Source organism: Mobula hypostoma, chromosome 9, assembly GCF_963921235.1.
Source record: "Mobula hypostoma chromosome 9, sMobHyp1.1, whole genome shotgun sequence".
Taxonomy (NCBI): Eukaryota; Metazoa; Chordata; class Chondrichthyes; order Myliobatiformes; family Myliobatidae; genus Mobula; species Mobula hypostoma.
This window is the reverse complement of record NC_086105.1, coordinates 54,658,385-54,679,327: the sequence shown is the minus strand read 5'-3', so window position 1 is coordinate 54,679,327 and position 20,943 is coordinate 54,658,385. Positions and strand designations below refer to the sequence as shown.

The following is a 20,943-nucleotide window of genomic DNA, read 5'->3' as shown; positions in this document are numbered from 1 at the left end:
CGCCAAAAGCCCTTTCCACCTATTGACTCCCAGGCCCTTACATTATCCCCCCTCCCCCAATGACATATTCTTCCCCTCACTCATTCTCTCCTATCATTTGCCAGTTTGTACTCATCCTACTCCCCTCACCTTATTCTGTAAAGACAGGAAGATACACAGCAGCATAAGGGAGATATGTAAGTGATACAGGTACTAGAACTGTAATAAATATGTGGAATGGTGCACAGCTAGATTGCATTTAGGAGATCCACAAGGGTAAAGGAGTTATTAAAAATGATTGACTTAAGGAAGCCCTTTTCATTCTCTTCCTGGGTCACTTCTTGGCAGTAAACTGGTCATAATTCTGGATGATTCTGTGCTGCTGGGATATTCCAGTTGCAGAGATCCCTACCCCATATACTCTCCTCCATTCCTACCATTGAAATTAATGAGTTAATTACACGTGCTGAATCTCCACCTTTAAGAGAACTATCCAAGTTCCTCTCCATAGATGATAAGAGCAAAGAGATTGGGAGAGGGACAAATCCAAGGTGTGCACCATCGTAATAGTGAGACTGGTCCAAAAGATGGATTCACCCTACAAACCACATTCCTTCAAAAAATGATCTGGAGTTTGTAAGGTAAGTGAAAAATGATCTGGTGCTTTCCCGGTGTATATGACAAATAAACTCTGAAGAAGATGTCAGAGTTTGTCATTGAAATAACGATTATATTGGATATCTGTACCTAGGTGGAAGCCCGAGAAGAGTTTATTCATACATTCCTTCAGTTGCGAACTGCAAATCAAGCAGAGTAAAGCTATTATTCAATTCAACCACTGTGTATCCCTGCACTTGTTCTGCTAGTCAACAAGTCCAAACTGCTGACCACTCACAACCTCTTGTTCTCTTTGTCAGTCTCTATGTCAGCCCCAGCCCCAGCCCCACATTCTGCCCGATTCTCATGCACATTAACAGTCCAGGTTGGTAGGTTCCACTCTGCCGATCAAATGCAATGTGATATCCTGCTCTTGTCTGGTACAGATGTCTCCACACTGAAATATATGACATGATATGAAGCAAGTATCTCTTGAACACACTATTGAACTTCCTGTGCACCTGAGTCACCAGCCAAGACCTGTCAGGTATCATATAGGTCAGGTGTCAAAAGATGAAGATAGAAGAATATGGAGGATGCTTGCTCTATCAAATGATACCTGAAGACTTAAGCAGGAAAAATCCTTAGATAAGAGGTTCCCAACATGGGGTTCACGGCCCCTCAGTCAATGGCGGGAGTCCACAACATAAAAAGCTTGGGAAACCCTGCCTCAGATGCTTAAAGTCATCATCCTTCAGTGTATGGGTATCAAAACTACCAGAATGGCACTAAAGTAATGAGAAGGAACAGAAAAGGCAGGCTGCCAGATAAGCCTAAGCCTGTTATCCCCCATTGTTTTATAACATCAACCCAACAATTCTCCTCAATATCCTGAATGGATATGACAGAGAAGTGAAGTTAAACAGTCTGTGATGTGGCAACAACTCTTCCCTTATTTTCCTGCTGCAGGGATCATTTAGCCTGTGGGTTCATGCTAGCTCCTAGCAGAACCATCCCATCAGTCCCTTTCCCATCTTGACTTGTCTCCCTGCAGCCCTGCAACTTATTTTCTCTTGGAACCAGAGCAACCTGGAGCAAACCCCCCCCATGTAGGTAGTCATAGGGAGAATGAGCAAACTGCATGCAGACTCTTTTACCATATCCCCGACATGTTCCTGTGTTGACGTGATATCCACCAAACCAAAATCAGTTGTCACCTCCAGTCTTCACAAATGTTCAGTTAGGTTAGATAGAAAACAATTATTGGGCAATAGATAAGGCTGCAGAAAGTAGTGAACACAGCGCAATGCAATACTGGCACATCCGTCCCAACCACTGACATTATCTACAAGAGGTTCAAGTTCAAGGTACTTTTATTATCAAAATATGTATGCTTTATACACCTTGAGATTCATTTTCTTACAGGCAGCTAAAAAACAAAGAACCCCAATAGAACCCATTTATAAAAAAGACTGTCAAACACCCAATGTGCAGGAAAAAAGTGCAAACAACAAAAGTAAGCAAATAGCATTCAGAACTGAAGTTCATAAAAGTGTCCACACTATGATAGTTGCAAGCCACAGCCACAGTTCAGTGCAGAGTTGAATAAACCTCGCAAAGCAGCGAGTCGAAGTTCAGCGCAGAGTCAAGTAAACCTCGAAAAGCAGTGAGTTGAAGTTCAGCGCAGAGTCAGGTAAACCTCACAGAGCAGCAATTGAAACGGTCCATCCCTCGTCTCTGGCCCGGACAGTCTGACCTTCTTCAATTTGGCCCAACGCTTAAATTGTTCAAACCTCAGGTCATTCCTTGCTCTCCGAGCCAGGCCCTGCCGCTTTCACATGCTCTCGGGTCGGTGCCCTACCACCACAATTCAGCCTGTACCCAAATTTTCCAATTCGGCTCAGCACTTAAATCGATCAAACCTCGGGTCGTCCTCTCTTCCTGCCTCGGTCCTGCCGAATCGAATTGCCTTCAAGTCCCTACCAGCCATTCCCTGCTCTCTGGCACGGACTCCACCACCTCGATTCAGCCCGCACACACCATCCCACAACCGGTCTGCAACCTTGAGACTTCAGTTCCCACCACAAAAATGCCACGTTGCGTTGGGGAAGTTACAGTCTATTGTTTGCAGTGATCGTTTACCAGAAAAAGTGTGATTAATAAAGTATTTGGTTGTTTTCTTTGTTTTATTTGCCACCAGCAAGTAGTCGCTGAGCTTCATCAGCGCCGTCTTAAACTGTTAAGAAGGCAACATCAATCGATCAAAGATTCCCACCATCTGGATCATGCCCTATTCTTGCTGCTACCATCAGGCAGCAGATACAAAAGAATGAAGTCCTACACCACTACCTTTAGCAATAGTTACTTTCTTGAACAGAACTGCACAACCCTATCCCTATCTCAGTAATGAAACACTACGGACCATCTCTTGCACAACCATGGACTCATCTCTGAATGGATTTTTACCCCCCTCCCACACAGTTTTTTTCAATGTATGGTATAATCTATATCTGTGTGCTGCTGCTGCTCCTGCCCAGTACAGGTCTTTTCACTGTACCTGTGCCTCACTAGACTTGAGCACCAGACAATAAACTTAACTTCAAGTACCATCCAATGACTCACACATCTTGATGCTAGCACTGGACATCACACTGAGGGAGAAGACTCTTTAAAATTGAAAATCTCATTTAGTTTTACTCATTTTCTGATCTCTGGTTTACACACACTTCTTCATATTTTACGCAAATATTTTTGGAAGAACTAACCAAGTTTACTCCAATAACAAGCTGGATACGGAGTGGCTTGCATACAAATGCTCTACACTGCTTGGTCTCTACTAGTAGAAATTCTCACATCTTGGCCAACCTCATCATTCAGCCTTGATTTTCCAGATGTGACTGAACAAGGTGCTTTTAAACATGGAGACACAAGACACTGCAGTTACTGGGATCTTGAAAACAAGCTGCTGGAGGAACTTAGTACAAAGGTGAGTCTTCTGCTGAGAATAGATCATTCTACATTGGAGAAGGGGATGTCAGAGGGGAGGTGAAGTCCCAGCAGGGGTTTGGTTCCTCCAGTAACTTGCTTTTGGCCTTCATATGCAGTCAAGAATGAGGCAGCTATTTTGAACAACTGCTGTAATTTCTCAGTGGCTTGGCCACTTTGAAGAGAACTTGTTTCATAATTGGCTAATACTGAAATGGATCAGAGAAAAGATTTAATCTAAATTGGGATAGATCTGGTAAAACCCTGCCATGAAATAACCAGTTGTTTCAGATAAATAATGTTCTGATGAGAGATCTCCCTGGATTGCAGACCGATAGTACCTATAGCCACTTGCAATAGTTTATATCCAACTTAAGACCAGTGTTTTGGGCTCTACATAGAGATGAGATGGATGAACACCAACCTTTTGTGTTAGTTTTCTACTCTTTACTGTTTGGAGTGAGCCAGCTTCCTTTGCTTCTCTGAATCTGCTGTGATAGTGATTAAGCAAATTTAATACAAATGATTAGTTTTATACTGTGTTATTTTTCTACTCTGATTACCTCACATTTGACTGGTTCCTCACAGAATGGAGACTCCTCCATGTGCAGAGCGAGTAACATAAAGAGAGTCTCTTTCGTATCCAGCCGCTCGATGGAGACACCACAATCTAGAACAAAAGTCACAACAACCTGCTTATATTCTACTATAAAAAGATTTAATCTGATCAAGCGTAGTTTGCATGAGACACAGAAACACTTAATCTCTGATTTATTAGTCACCCGGTGACCAGAGGCTAACCCACTGATTACATTCAGTAACTTAAACCAAGCCAAGGTGAAATGGAAGGGAGAAGGAAGACATTCAGAGATTTCCTCCGAGTAAACAGCAGGTAAGGGCATGAAGTGTGGATGTCACCAGGTGACTGTTGGAGATGTTGTGATGCCAATTGCCTGGTACAGGCTGGATGGACAGTGAGTCTTTTCCTTTCATTTATGGATGGAGTTATAGAATCATAGAGCAAGGAGACAGTCCTTCAACTCACTGAGTGAATGCCAGCATCAAGCATTCATTTACACAAATTCTACACTAATCTCATTTTACTTATTATTATTTAAATCCACCTTCATTATTTTAAGTCCAGACGCAGGGCATCAAATCAAAATGTTAACTGCTCATATCTCTCCACAGACGCTGCTTGACCCACTGAGTTCCTTCAGCATTTTGTTTGTAGCTACAGATTCCAGCATTAGCAGTCTCATCCATTCCCATTTAATTCTCCCTATATTCCCATCAACTGCCCCTGATTCTACCCCTCACTCACAGAAGGGAAAGTTCACCTCAGCAAATTAATGCATCAGACCACACATCTTTGAGATATAGGAGGAACTTGCAGCACCTGGAAGGTACTCATAAGGTCACAAGGAGAAGATTCAGTCTTTACACAAACAGAACATGCATCGGGATTGAACCTGAGTCTCAAGAGGTTCTACAATCCACAACACTGTCCAGGCCTGCATTCCCATGGCTCAGCACAGAGACAGCTGGAGTTCCAGGGAAACCAGGGAAAGGGGAAAGTTTGATCCAGGAGAGAAAATGATATGCATTCATCTAGCTGTGTTGGGACAATGTGACTCCCTAATAAAGCAGGAAAATGCAAACCATCATTACCTTCAGACGGCTTCTCATCCGACTGTTGGCTGGTACCTAGGGAAGAAAGGCATTGCTGAAATCTATTTCTCAACCTCAGTTCTTCTCTGTCAAGTGCATGCAAATTTTAGTAATGTACTCACCAAACTAAACTTATTTTGCACTATTTATTTAACTTGCGTCCAATATATATTGTGAGGTCTCAGCTGGTCAGGGTTGACCATGGATGTTGTGTCCTAGCTGTCTAGATACACAAGCCTGGGCAGTGAGATATGGAGAGCAAACTGCTGCCCTTGTGGCCAGCTTCCCCTCTCTGAGCATCTGATGAACTCAAAGGAATGGCAGAGACTGATACAGTTTGGCACCAGCAGCATCAAAGTAGTTCCCAGTCAGCATTGAACTCAAGGTAGGACTGCCTTAGGGACTTCAGCTCCAGATTCTGTACTCCCAAAGCCTTCCCTATAAGTGGATATAGCCACAAGGCAGCAGAGATTTCAGATCAGAGTTACTTCTTGTAAATGAGCAGCCAACCATAGGTGATGAGCCCCATCTGCCTGCAGTGATTGCTTTTAAGGCACCAGTAACCCACCTTTGCCCTTCTCCTGTCAGTAGAAATAGCTCTGCCAGGCTTAGTAAGGACCAGAGCTGGACAACTGTCAGAGGTTATTTGAGGTGTATGCCATATGGAGCATTTAATAGGTAGTGGGAGCTTGTCCCCATTACCAACCCTGTCTATAAAAATCTTAAGAAACCACAATACATATATATCTCTGTAGTGGCAAAACCATATTTCGCACCATACTCCTGGCCTGCATTCTCATGGCTCAGCAGAGAGGCAGCTGAAAATCCAAGGAAACCAGTGAAAGGGGAAAGTTTGATCCAGGAGTGGAAATGATTTTCATTCATCCAACTAGTCAAGACAACGTGACTCCCTAATAAAGCAGGAAAATGCAAACCATCATTACCTTCAGGCGGCCTTTCATCTGACTGTTGGCTGGTACCTAGGGAAGAAAGGCATTGCTGAAATTTATTTCTCAACCTCAGTTCTTCCCTGTCAAGTGCATGGAAATTTTAGTAATGTACTCACCAAACTAAACTTCAGCCTGACGTTTGGCAGGTGGAGTTTAAGAAATTATTATGATTGTATTTAATACATAGGAATGCCTTAAAGAATCTCATGCACCAGATTCTTTTCACCCATCCTGCACATGATATCCCCTTTGCCCATTTCAGAGAACTTGTTGATTAGATGCTCATTGATTCCTGCCTCAAACACATGGCTGGGAGCGAGGAAAGTCTGTAGACTAAATTGTGTTCATTTCAATGCAAGAGGCCTGACAGGTACGGTGGATTAATAGAAGACGTAGACAGTCATTGTGGAAACATGGCTAAGGGAGGGACAGGACTGAGAGCTTAAGTGTTTCAGGCCACAGATCCATTAGGCAGTATGAAGGTGGAGAAAAGAGAGGAGGGTAAATTGTATTTCTGGTTAAAGACACTGTCACAGCAGCAGTCAGAGATGAAATTACTGATGGGTCGTCCAACGACAAAGATCGAGCCACACTGGGGTAATAGGGCAGGGCAAGTGACAGAAGGGCAACACTTTCGGAGTAATTACCATAGTTCTATTAGTTATAAAATAGATTAGTTAGGGGGATAGAACTCATCCAATTTCTAAATAGGAGCAAGGTAAATTTTGATGATATGTGACAGGGGCTTGCAAAGGTTGATTAGGGCAGGTATTGTTTTGTCAAAGGGACCATTGGCAAGTGGGAGGCTGTTAAAGGTGAGGCAGCTTTAATGTTCCTGTTACAGTGAAGAGCAAGGTTGGAAGGAATAGATAAAGAGATATTTAAGCCTATGCCAGGAAATAGGAAGAGATGTGGGTCACGTACAGACAGCTGGGATCAACTGCATCCTTGAAGCGATATGTGGGATACAGAAGTATAATCAAGAAAGAAAGCAGGAGGGCGAAAAAGAAACATGAGATAACATTGTTAAAACAGATTAAGAAAAAATTCAAAGAAATTTTATAAATATATTAAGGAAAAAAGAGTAACTTTAGAGAGAACATCCTTGAGTACAGCCAGAGGAGATGGGCTAAGTTCTTAATGAATATTTCTCCTCTGTTTTTGCCATGGAAAAAGGCATGAAGACTTTGGAGCTAGAAAAAGTAAATGGGGAGTCTTTGGTTTAAGTCTACACTACCTTATGGATGTCTTAAAAGCTATGAAGGCAGACAAGTCTCCAAGGCCCGACCAGTTTAATCCAAGAACATTGTTGGAAGCTAGAGAAGAAATTGCGGGAACCCTGGCTGAGATATTCAGATCAACTTTAACCATGGGCTAGTAGACTGAAGAACAGTGAACATTGTAACTTTATTTAAGGAGGTGTCAAGAAAGAAAACTGGATACAATGGACAAACAAGTCTTGCACCTGTGGTGTACCTGTGGTACACCTGTGGTTACTGGAGAAGATTTTGAGGGATAAATACTTCTGGAAAGACAGGAATTGATTAAAGGTTGTTGGCATGGCCTACAAACTTGATTGAGTTTATGATGAGGTGACCAAGAAAGTTGATAAGGGGAGGTTGGTTAATGAAGTTTCTGTGGACTTCACTAAGATCTTTGATAAGATTTCACATGGAGACGAGCTCTGGAATGTTAGATCGCATCGGATCCAGAGAGAACTGTCTGATTGGATATAGAATTAGCTGGATGGTAGGAAGCTGAAGGTGATGGTAGAAGGATGTTTCTTGTACAAGAGGCTTGTGACTAGTAGTGTGTCTCAGTGTCAGTGCCGGACCCATTATTGCTTGTCATCTATATCAATGACTTAGTAAATTTGCAGGTGACACTAAGTTACGTGGGACAGTGGACAATGGAGATGTTTGTCAAAAAAAACATGAAGAACAGGTTGAAAATGTCGGTTTCAGATTGAACAATGTGAAATTCAATTACATTATGGCTACTTCCTTATGTGCTTCTTTACAGTTAGATTATTATTTCATGCATTCTCCTTGCACATAACTAGATCTATTCTCTAACTGGTTTCTCAACAGTCTGATCTACAAATTCACCTTGTATACATTGCAGGAATTCATTCTGAGCTTTGTAATTGCAAATTTCCTGGTTTATTTGTAGTTAAAAATCTTCATTGATTACTCTGTTATCCCGTTACACACACCTCCTATTTTCCTTTAATTTCTGTGCCTTAAATCATAATACCTTGGTATTATAATGCCTTGTACTTTGGTAGTTGTTTCAGACATTTATTTCAGAGTTCCTGCCTTTGATAAATATCATTGTATTTTTAGCTCAAACTTTGCTTCCAGAAACAGTGATACAAAGGAAGTCAGAAGCGGCAAAGAACAGCACAGAACTGATTTTCAGGATCTGTCATTTTGAGTAACAGTCATTTAACAGGTCATCAAACTCCATGTTACCCTTAATTTTGCAAATGCTACAAGTAAAATGTGCTAAAACAAGCAACCCTAGGGCATTAACAATAACAATAATGCTTTTTATAATAAAAAATCTGGTTATGTTGCATGTTATATTTACAAGGCTATACAGAGTACGGAAGTGTGTGCAGTTTAAACCTTTCTGCTAACTCAGCATGGTACCTTGTGCAGTTATAACAGGAAGATGGAGATAGGGTGCTTCACCCAGTAAGGAAATGTTTTATGACTCAGAGAATTTTAGCAACAATATTTGCTAAGATTTATTCTACTTTAGTCTATAGACATCATCTCTTCTATTTGCCTTTTGTCTGGATCTGAGCTGGTGCTGCTGAACAGCATCTGGCTGCTCCATCAGAATATCCCCAAGAAGACTAAAAGAACAAAAGCACTATTTATATTTGTAAGGATAAATTGTTTTTTTTGCTTTTACTTCTGTTTCATGACTGTGTTTAATTGATTTTAATTCTTAAGTGTTTTTATTTTTAAATATTTTTACTGATTTAATTAATTTTTAAGGTTGGATTACTTGTTAAATTGTGAGACAATCACAAACAGTACGTGTGCTTGCAACACTGTGTGTCCGACAGTGATCAGCAGCACTGGGGCTCCACAGGGGACTGTCTTGTCTCCCTTTCTCTTCGCCATTTATACCTCGGACTTCAATTACTGCACAGAGTCTTGTCATCTTCGGAAGTTTTCGGATGACTCTGCCGTAGTTGGATGCATCAGCAGGGGAGATGAGGCTGAGTACAAGGCTACGGTAGGAAACTTTGTCACATGGCGTGAGCAGAATTATCTGCAGCTTAATGTGAAAAAGACTAAGGAGCTGGTGGTAGACCTGAGGAGAGCTAAGGTATCGGTGACCCCTGTTTCCATCCAGGTGGTCAGTGTGGACATGGTGGAGGATTACAAATACCTGGGGATACGAATTGACAATAAACTGGACTGGTCAAAGAACACTGATGCTGTCTACAAGAAGGGCCAGAGCCGTCTCTATTTCCTGAGGAGACTGAGGTCCTTTAACATCTGCTGGACAATGCTGAGGATGTTCTAAGAGTCTGTGGTGGCCAGTGCTATCATGTTTGCTGTTGTGTGCTGGGGCAGCAGGCTGAGGGTAGCAGACACCAACAGAATCAACAAACTCATGGGTAAGGCCAGTGATGTTGTGGGGATAGAACTGGACTCTCTCACAGTAGTGTCTGAAAAGAGGATGCTGTCTAAGTTGCCTGCCATCTTGGTCAATGTCTCCCATCCACTAAATAATGTACTGGGTGGGCACAGGAGTACATTCAGCCAGAGACTCATTCCATCGAGATGCAGCACAGAGCGTCATAGGAAGTCATTCCTGCCTGTGGCCATCAAACTTTAAAACTCCTCCCTTGGAGGGTCAGACACCCTGAGCCAATAGGATGGTCCTGGACCCATTTCATAATTTTTATATTACTATTTAACTATTTATGGTTCTATTACTATTTATTATTTATGGTGCAACTGTAACGAAAACCAATTTCCCCCGGGATCAATAAAGTATGACTATGACTATAACTAAACTTTCAAACCCTGACAACTTTGGCAGCTGACACAAAAAATCCTGAGAGCACATACCACCAGGGTCAAGGATAACTTCCATCCCCCTGTTATCAGACCCTTGAATTGACCTTTCATATGTTGCCAATGAATTCTTGATCTCGATGAAGTATTTTTGCTATTATTTTGCACTATTTATTTAACTTATGTACAATATATATTGTGAAGCCTCAGCTGGTCAGGGTTGACCATGGACGTTGTGTCCTAGCTGTCTAGATACACAAGCCTGGGCAGTGCGATATGGAGAGCAAACTACTGCCCTTGTGGCCAGCTCCCCGTCTCCGTGCATCTGATGAACTCAAAGGAATGGCAGAGACTGATACAATTTGGCACCAGCAGCATCAAAGTAGCTCCCAGTCAGCATTGAACTCAAGGTAGGATTGCCTTAGGGATTTCAGCTCCAGATTCTTCCTTCTAAGTTTACTGTACTCCCAAAGCCTTCCCTATGAGTGGATATAGCCACAAGGCAGCAGAGGTTTGAGATCAGAGTTACTTCTTGTAAATGAGCAGCCAACCACAGGTGATGAGCCCAATCTGCCTGCAGTGATTGCTTTTAAGGCACCAGTAACCCACCTTTGCCCCTCTCCTGTCAGTAGAAATAGCTCTGCCGGGCTTAGTAAGGACCGGAGCTGGACAACTGTCAGAGGTTATTTGAGGTGTATGCCATAGGGAGCATTTAATAGGTAGTGGGAGCTTGTCCCCATTACCAACCCTGTCTATAAAAATCTTAAGAAACCACAATACATATATATCTCTGTAGTGGCAAAACCATATTTCGCACCATACTCCTGGCCTGCATTCTCATGGCTCAGCAGAGTGGCAGCTGAAAATCCAAGGAAACCAGTGAAAAGGGAAAGTTTGATCCAGGAGTGGAAATGATTTTCATTCATCCAACTAGTCAAGACAACGTGACTCCCTAATAAAGCAGGAAAATGCAAACCATCATTACCTTCAGGCGGCCTTTCATCTGACTGTTGGCTGGTACCTAGGGAAGAAAGGTATTGCTGAAATCTATTTCTCAACCTCAGTTTTTCTCTGTCAAGTACATGGAAATTTTAGTAATGTACTCACCAAACTAAACTTCAGCCTGACGTTTGGCAGGTGGAGTTCAAGAAATTATTATGATTGTATTTAATACATAGGAATGCCTTAAAGAATCTCATGCACCAGATTCTTTTCACCCATCCTGCACATGATATCCCCTTTGCCCATTTCAGAGAGATTGTTGATTAGATGCTCATTGATTTCTGCCTCAAACACATGGCTGGGAGCGAGGAAAGTCTGTAGACTAAATTGTGTTCATTTCAATGCAAGAGGCCTGACAGGTATGGTGGATTAATAGAAGACGTAGACAGTCATTGTGAAAACATGGCTAAGGGAGGGACAGGACTGAGAGCTTAAGTGTTTCAGGCCACAGATCCATTAGGCAGTATGAAGGTGGAGAAAAGAGAGGAGGGTAAATTGTATTTCTGGTTAAGGACACTGTCACAGCAGCAGTCAGAGATGAAATTACTGATGGGTCGTCCAACGAGTGTTTTTGGGTGGAGCTCGGAAATGAGATGGAGATGATCACATTATTGGGTTTGTACTTGAGGTCTCCAGGCAGTCAAAAGGAATTAAAATAACAAATATGCAAGGAGATTGCGCAGAGCTGCAAGAATAATTGGATTGTGAAGGTACGTGATTTCAACTTTCCTAATGGAGACTGGCACAATCATACTGTTAAGAGCTTAGACTTGTTGAAATTTGTTAACTGTGTTCAGGAAACTTACCTTGGGCAATATAAAAAGTGCCCCGCAAACGAGAGGGCAAAGATCGAGCCACACTGGGATAATAGGGCAGGGCAAGTGACAGAAGGGCAACACTTTCGGAGTAATTACCATAGTTCTATTAGCTATAAAATAGATTAGTTAGGAGATGGAACTCATCCAATTTCTAAATAGGAGCAAGGTAAATTTTGATGGTATGTGACAGGGGCTTGCAAAGGTTGGTTAGAGCAGGGATTGTTTTGTCAAAGGGACCATTGGCAAGTGGGAGGCTGTTAAAGGTGAGGCAGTTTTAATGTTCCTATTACAGTGAAGAGCAAGGTTGGAAGGCATAGATAAAGAGATATTGAAGCCTATGCCAGGAAATAGGAGGAGATGTAGGTCACATATAGACAGCTGGGATCAACTGCATCCTTGAAGCAATATGTGGGATACAGAAGTATAATCAAGAAAGAAAACAGGAGGGCGGAAAAGAAACATGAAATAACATTGTTATAACAGATTAAGAAAAAGTCCGAAGAAATTTTATAAATATATTAAGGAAAAAAGAGTAACTTTAGAGAGAATAGGACCTTTCAAAGTCTAGAGAACATCCTTGAGTGCAGCCAGAGGAGATGGGCTAGGTTCTTAATGAATATTTCTCCTCTGTTTTTGCCATGGAAAAAGGCATGAAGACTTTGGAGCTAGAAAAAGTAAATGGGAAGTCTTTGGTTTAAGTCTACACTACCTTATGGATGTCTTAAATGCTATGAAGGCAGACAAGTCTCCAAGGCCTGACCAGTTTAATCCAAGAACATTGTTGGAAGCTAGGAAAGAAATTGTGGGAACCCTGGCTGAGATATTCAGATCAACATTAACCATGGGCTAGTAGACTGAAGGGCAGCAAACATTGTACCTTTATTTAAGGAGGTGTCAAGAAAAAAAACTGGAAACAATAGACAAACAAGTCTTACACCTGTGGTTACTGGAGAAGATTTTGAGGGATAAATACTTCTTGAAAGACAGGAATTGATTAAAGGTTGTTGGCATGGCCTACAAACTTGATTGAGTTTATGATGAGGTGACCAAGAAAGTTGATAAGGGGAGGTTGGTTAATGAAGTTTCTGTGGACTTCACTAAGATCTTTGATAAGATTTCACATGGAGACGAGCTCTGGAATGTTAGATCGCATCGGATCCAGAGAGAACTGTCTGATTGGATATAGAATTAGCTGGATGGTAGGAAGCTGAAGGTGATGGTAGAAGGATGTTTCTTGTACAAGAGGCTTGTGACTAGTAGTGTGTCTCAGTGTCAGTGCCGGACCCATTATTGCTTGTCATCTATATCAATGACTTAGTAAATTTGCAGGTGACACTAAGTTACGTGGGACAGTGGACAATGGAGATGTTTGTCAAAAAAAACATGAAGAACAGGTTGAAAATGTCGGTTTCAGATTGAACAATGTGAAATTCAATTACATTATGGCTACTTCCTTATGTGCTTCTTTACAGTTAGATTATTATTTCATGCATTCTCCTTGCACATAACTAGATCTATTCTCTAACTGGTTTCTCAACAGTCTGATCTACAAATTCACCTTGTATACATTGCAGGAATTCATTCTGAGCTTTGTAATTGCAAATTTCCTGGTTTATTTGTAGTTAAAAATCTTCATTGATTACTCTGTTATCCCGTTACACACACCTCCTATTTTCCTTTAATTTCTGTGCCTTAAATCATAATACCTTGGTATTATAATGCCTTGTACTTTGGTAGTTGTTTCAGACATTTATTTCAGAGTTCCTGCCTTTGATAAATATCATTGTATTTTTAGCTCAAACTTTGCTTCCAGAAACAGTGATACAAAGGAAGTCAGAAGCGGCAAAGAACAGCACAGAACTGATTTTCAGGATCTGTCATTTTGAGTAACAGTCATTTAACAGGTCATCAAACTCCATGTTACCCTTAATTTTGCAAATGCTACAAGTAAAATGTGCTAAAACAAGCAACCCTAGGGCATTAACAATAACAATAATGCTTTTTATAATAAAAAATCTGGTTATGTTGCATGTTATATTTACAAGGCTATACAGAGTACGGAAGTGTGTGCAGTTTAAACCTTTCTGCTAACTCAGCATGATACCTTGTGCAGTTATAACAGGAAGATGGAGATAGGGTGCTTCACCCAGTAAGGAAATGTTTTATGACTCAGAGAATTTTAGCAACAATATTTGCTAAGATTTATTCTACTTTAGTCTATAGACATCATCTCTTCTATTTGCCTTTTGTCTGGATCTGAGCTGGTGCTGCTGAACAGCATCTGGCTGCTCCATCAGAATATCCCCAAGAAGACTAAAAGAACAAAAGCACTATTTATATTTGTAAGGATAAATTGTTTTTTTGCTTTTACTTCTGTTTCATGACTGTGTTTAATTGATTTTAATTCTTAAGTGTTTTTATTTTTAAATATTTTTACTGATTTAATTAATTTTTAAGGTTGGATTACAGGGCTATGGTAGGAAACTTTGTCACATGGTGTGAGCAGAATTATCTGCAGCTTAATGTGAAAAAGACTAAGGAGCTGGTGGTAGACCTGAGGAGGGCAAAGGTACCGGTGACCCCTGCTTCCATTCAGGGGGTCAGTGTGGACATGGTGGAGGATGACAAGTACCTGGGGATACGAATTGACAATAAAAAAAGGATGACAGGAGTGAAGGTAGGACTGATTAGGAGATAAAGGTAGGAAGATGTGCCTGGAGGCTGTGGAAGTGAGCGAGGTCCTCAATGAATACTTCTCTTCGGTATTCACCAATGAGAGGGAACTTGATGATGGTGAGGACAATATGAGTGAGGTTGATGTTCTGGAGCATGTTGATATTAAGGGAGAGGAGGTGTTGGAGTTGTTAAAATACATTAGGACAGATAAGTCCCCAGGGCCTGATGGAATATTCCCCAGGCTGCTCCACGAGGCGAGAGAAGAGATTGCTGAGCCTCTGGCTAGGATCTTTATGTCCTCGTTGTCCACGGGAATGGTACCGGAGGATTGGAGGGAGGCGAATGTTGTCCCCTTGTTCAAAAAAGGTAGTAGGGATAGTCTGGGTAATTATAGACCAGTGAGTCTTATGTCTGTGGCGGGAAAGCTGTTGGAAAAGATTTTTAGAGATAGGATCTATGGGCATTTAGAGAATCATGGTCTGATCAGGGACAGTCAGCATGGCTTTGTGAAGGGCAGATCGTGTCTAACAAGCCTGATAGAGTTCTTTGATGAGGGTAGTGCAGTGGATATGATCTATATGGATTTTAGTAAGGCATTTGACAAGGTTCCACACGGTAGGCTTATTCAGAAAGTTAGAAGGCATAGGATCCAGGGAAGTTTGGCCAGGTGGATTCAGAATTGGCTTGCCTGCAGAAGGCAGAGGGTGGTGGTGGAGGGAGTACATTCAGATTGGAGGATTGTGACTAGTGGTGTCCCACAAGGATCTGTTCTGGGACCTCTACTTTTCGTGATTTTTATTAATGACCTGGATGTGGGGGTAGAAGGGTGGGTTGACAAGTTTGCAGACGACACAAAGGTTGGTGGTGTTGTAGATAGTGTAGAGGATTGTCAAAGATTGCAGAGAGACATTGAAAGGATGCAGAAGTGGGCTGAGAAGTGGCAGATGGAGTTCAACCCAGAGAAGTGTGAGGTGGTACACTTTGGAAGGACAAACTCCAAGGCAGAGTACAAAGTAAATGGCAGGATACTTGGTAGTGTGGAGGAGCAGAGGGATTTCGGGGTACATGTCCACAGATCCCTGAAAGTTGTCTCACAGGTGGATAGGGTAGTTAAGAAAGCTTATAGGGTGTTAGCTTTCATAAGTCGAGGGATAGAGTTTAAGAGTCGCGATGTAATGATGCAGCTCTATAAAACTCTGGTTAGGCCACACTTGGAGTACTGTGTCCAGTTCTGGTCACCTCACTATAGGAAGGATGTGGAAGCATTGGAAAGGGCACAGAGGAGATTTACCAGGATGCTGCCTGGTTTAGAGAGTATGCATTATGATCAGAGATTAAGGGAGCTAGGGCTTTACTCTTTGGAGAGAAGGAGGATGAGAGGAGACATGATAGAGGTGTACAAGATAATAAGAAGAATAGATAGAGTGGATAGCCAGCGCCTCTTCCCAGGGGCACCACTGCTCAATACAAGAGGACATGGCTTTAAGGTAAGGGGTGGGAAGTTCAAGGGGGATATTAGAGGAAGGTTTTTTACTCAGAGAGTGGTTGGTGCGTGGAATGCACTGCCTGAGTCAGTGGTGGAGGCAGATACACTAGTGAAGTTTAAGAGACTACGAGACAGATATATGGAGGAATTTAAGGTGGGGGCTTATATGGGAGGCAGGGTTTGAGGGTCGGCACAACATTGTGGGCCGAAGGGCCTGTACTGTGCTGAACTATTCTATGTTCTGTGTTAAACTGGACTGGTCAAAGAACACTGAGGCTGTCTACAAGAAGGGCCAGAGCCGTCTCTATTTCCTGAGGAGACTGAGGTCCTTTAACATCTGCCGGACAATGCTGAGGATGTTCTACGAGTCTGTGGTGGCCAGTGCTATCATGTTTGCTGTTGTGTGCTGAGGCAGCAGGCTGATGGTAGCAGGCATCAACAGAATCAACAAACTCATGGGTAAGGCCAGAGATGTTGTGGGGATAGAACTGGACTCTCTCACGGTGGTATCTGAAAAGAGGATGCTGTCTAAGTTGCATGCCATCTTGGTCAATGTCTCCCATCCACTAAATAATGTACTGGGTGGGCACAGGAGTACATTCAGCCAGAGACTCATTCCACCGAGATGCAGCACAGAGCGTCATAGGAAGTCATTCCTGCCTGTGGCCATCAAACTTTACAACTCCTCCCTTGGAGGGTCAGCCACCCTGAGCCACTAGGATGGTCCTGGACCTATTTCATAATTTACTGGCATAATTTACATACCACTATTTAATTATTTATGGTTCTATTACTATTTATTATTTATGGTGCAACTGTAACGAAAACCAATTTCCCCCGGGATCAATAAAGTATGACTATGACTATGACTATGACTAAACTTTCAAACCCTGACAACTTTGACAGCTGACACATAAAAGCCTGAGAGCACATACCACCAGGGTCAAGGATAACTTCCATCCCCCTGTTATCAGACCCTTGAATTGACCTTTCATATGTTGCCAATGAATTCTTGATCTCGATGAAGTATTTTTGCTATTATTTTGCACTATTTATTTAACTTATGTACAATATATATTGTGAGGCCTCAGTTGGTCAGGGTTGACCATGGATGTTGTGTTCTAGCTGTCTAGATACACAAGCCTGGGCAGTGAGATATGGAGAGCAAACTGCTGCCCTTGTGGCCAGCTCCCCGTGTCCGCGCATCTGATGAACTCAAAGGAATGGCAGAGACTGATACAGTTTGGCACCAGCAGCATCAGAGTAGTTCTCAGTCAGCATTGAACTCAAGGTAGGACTGCCTTAGGGACTTCAGCTCCAGATTCTGTACTCCCAAAGCCTTCCCTATGAGTGGATATAGCCACAAGGCAGCAGAGGTTTGAGATCAGAGATACTTCTTGTAAATGAGCAGCCAACCACAGGTGATGAGCCCCATCTGCCTGCAGTGATTGCTTTTAAGGCACCGGTAACCCACCTTTGCCCTTCTCCTGTCAGTAGAAATAGCTCTGTCGGGCTTAGTAAGGACCGGAGCTGGACAACTGTCAGAGGTTATTTGAGGTGTATGCCATAGGAAGCATTTAATTGGTAGTGGGAGTTTGTCCCCATTACCAACCCTGTCTATAAAAATCTTAAGAAACCACAATACATATATATCTCTGTAGTGGCAAAACCATATTTCACACCATACTCCCGGCCTGCATTCTCATGGCTCAGCAGAGAGGCAGCTGAAAATCCAAGGAAACCAGTGAAAGGAGAAAGTTTGATCCAGGAGTGGAAATGATTTTCATTCATTCAACTAGTCAAGACAACGTGACTCCCTAATAAAGCAGGAAAATGCAAACCATCATTACCTTCAGGTGGCCTTTCATCTGACTGTTGGCCGGCACCTAGGGAAGAAAGGCATTGCTGAAATCTATTTCTCAACCTCAGTTCTTCTCTGTCAAGTGCATGGAAATTTTAGTAATGTACTCACCAAACTAAACTTCAGCCTGACGTCTGACAGGTGGAGTTTAAGAAATTATTATTATTTTTTTTTTAAATTTTATTTTTATTTGGATAAGGAGTTCACAATTATCATGTACTTTTTTCACACATATAACCTTTTCCATTTTTTTATATGTATAAAACTACAATTATTTATACATTCTTAAGTACACATTGAGATGATATAAAAGCAAAATAAACATTTAAATAAATAATTATGTACTGTGGTAAATCTAACCTATTAGGCTAAGTAATGAAATTAGTTGTTAAGAAAAATGGTAGTAATAGTTTCCATACAACCCTTCTGGACCATTTCCACTGGTCCAAAATGTTGCATACAAGCCTATATACCAACCATTGTGGGTGTTTATATCCCAATTTGTTCGTGCTTGTTCCTGCCCGCAGACATAATTATCCAATCCCTATGTACTTATTTACTTAATTTTTTCATTTTTTTTATCCCTTTCCCAAATCTTTCCCTTTACTTGTGTTAATTCTCTATTTTCCAAAAAAAAACAACAAACATTTAGACTAGGGGTGCTTACGTTAGCAATATTACTGTGTTGATGAGAAGAGCAATATAAATCATTAGGAGAGTCATCTAAAGTCTGCTTGCATTGGGGTTATATATTCAATCCATTTATTCCAGATTTGATAAAATGTTTCTTTTTGAGTTCTCAGGGAGTAGGTCAACTTTTCCATTTTAAATATTTCCAAGATAATTTCGTACCAATCTTCTAATGTAGGTGGTATTGGATTTAGCCATTTTCTAGTGATTGATTTCTTACTTGCCGCTAAGAGGGCCTGCAGCAACTTTATATCTTCCTTCTGTTCAAGGAACAATACATGCCCCAAATAGAGCGTCTCAAAGTTCAGAGGTATCTGGGACCTAAGTACCTTAACTAATGTTCTATGAATACCTTCCCAAAATAGACTTAATTTAGGGCAATCCCAGAAAATATGAAAATGATTTGCCTCCTTGGAGCCGCACCTTCTCCAACACATCACATTTGTATCTTTATATTTTTCCTGATATGGGGTCTTGAAGTATCTTATAATGTTTTTCCAACAATGTTCTCTCCATGTCAAAGAATTAGTCGAGGACCATTGAAAGCTGCAGATTTTCCCCCAAGCCTCCTCTGAAAGTACCAACCCCACTTCTTTCTCCCACTTCTCTTTAATATACAGTGTATTTACATTTTTAGCATGGGAGAGTGCATTACATAGGCGAGAAACTGATTTACTAGATATTGAACTGCAAGCCGAATTCAGAATCTTGAAAAATTCTAATTCTACTGTTGATAGGTCTGTATATCTACAACTCTGGTTAACATAGTTTCATATTTGAAGGTACCTAAAAAAGTCATTATGTTCTAGGCCATGTTTGTCCTGCAGGATTTGGAAACTTTGTAATACTCTTTTATCTATAAATGAGAGGTAGGTTGTAAGACCTTTCTTTATCCATAGCTCAAATCTTTTATCTCCTCTGTTGGGAAGGAATTCGGTATCATATGCACACCTTCTAAAGAGTTTTAGCATGTTATTAATTCCACATGAATTAACCACCTTCTGCCATACTTTTAGTGTAAGATTTATCCAAGCATTATTAAATTTTTCCAACTGGGCCATCAATCCTTTGTCAGCTATTGAGGCCTGAAGAGGAAAACTGTCAACTAATCCAAATTCTATTTCCTTCCATCTAGCCTTATATTCCCTATTACACCAATATAACAGAGGGGTTATCTGTGAGGCATAAAAATAATTTCTCAGGCAAGGAAGAACCATACCTCCTCTTTCCTTCCCTAACTGTAAGGTGTTATATCGAATTCTAGGTTTCCTTCCTTGCCAAATGAAGCGGGAAATCCATTTGTCCCATTCCCTGAATTGATTATCATCCACCTCCACTGGTAAAGTACGGAAAAGATATAATAACCGAGGAAGAATATTCATTTTTATAGTATTTATCCTTGAATTTAAACTTAAAAAGGGGATAAGATTCCATCTATGCATATCTGCTTTTATCTCTGAGATTAATGACCCATAATTTACCTGTGACAGTGTTGAAAGATCCTTCGGCAGGGTTATTCCTAAATATTTTAATGATTTAGCTTCCCACTTAAGATCGTATGTATCCTGCAATTTTTTGGATGGTGTATAATTTAGGGACATAACCTGCGTTTTCTTTACATTTATTTTATAACCTGATATTTTCCCAAAGTCATCCAACAGTGTAAACAATCCTATAAATGATTTTTCTGGTTCACTCAGATAGACCAAAACATCATCTGCGAATAACGCCACTTTCTGTTCAATCCCTGCCACCTTGATACCTTTTACGATTTCGCTCTGTCTTATTAGTTGGGCAAGTGGTTCAATATATAGCGCAAAAAGGAGAGGAGAAATTGGGCATCCCTGTCTAGTGCCTCTCTCTAAAATGAAGGAGTCAGAGAGGTCCCCATTTATCTTAATTCGGGCTGTTGGGCTGTCATACAGAGTCTGAATTACTTTAATAAACCTTTCTTGAAAGCCGAATCTTCCTAACACTCTGTATAGGAATGCCCAACTAACCGAATCAAAAGCTTTCTCAGCGTCCAATCCTACTACCATTGTCTCTGTCTCGTTCTTATTAACCTGTTCTAATATGTGCAGAGTTCTCCTTATGTTGTCCTGTGTTTGTCTTTGTTGAATAAATCCAGTCTGGTCTAAATGGATTAGACCAGGTAAAAGCTTTTCCAATCTGCGCGCTAATATAG

General features: G+C 41.3%; 1 protein-coding gene across 3 annotated transcripts in view; it reads right to left on the bottom strand.

Moving 5' to 3' along the window:
- LOC134351730 (cytidine and dCMP deaminase domain-containing protein 1-like) overlaps positions 1 to 20,943 on the bottom strand; it is a 121,451-nt gene that overhangs the window by 93,442 nt on the left and 7,066 nt on the right. For all 3 annotated transcript variants that reach the window (XM_063058314.1, XM_063058316.1, XM_063058315.1), the window contains exons 3-7: positions 18,058 to 18,093; positions 11,211 to 11,246; positions 6,177 to 6,212; positions 5,233 to 5,268; positions 4,125 to 4,231 (exon numbers count right to left, since the gene is read on the bottom strand). In XM_063058314.1, the coding sequence (XP_062914384.1) occupies positions 4,125 to 4,231; positions 5,233 to 5,268; positions 6,177 to 6,212; positions 11,211 to 11,246; positions 18,058 to 18,093 (251 nt within the window). The remainder of the gene's footprint in view (positions 1 to 4,124; positions 4,232 to 5,232; positions 5,269 to 6,176; positions 6,213 to 11,210; positions 11,247 to 18,057; positions 18,094 to 20,943) is intronic.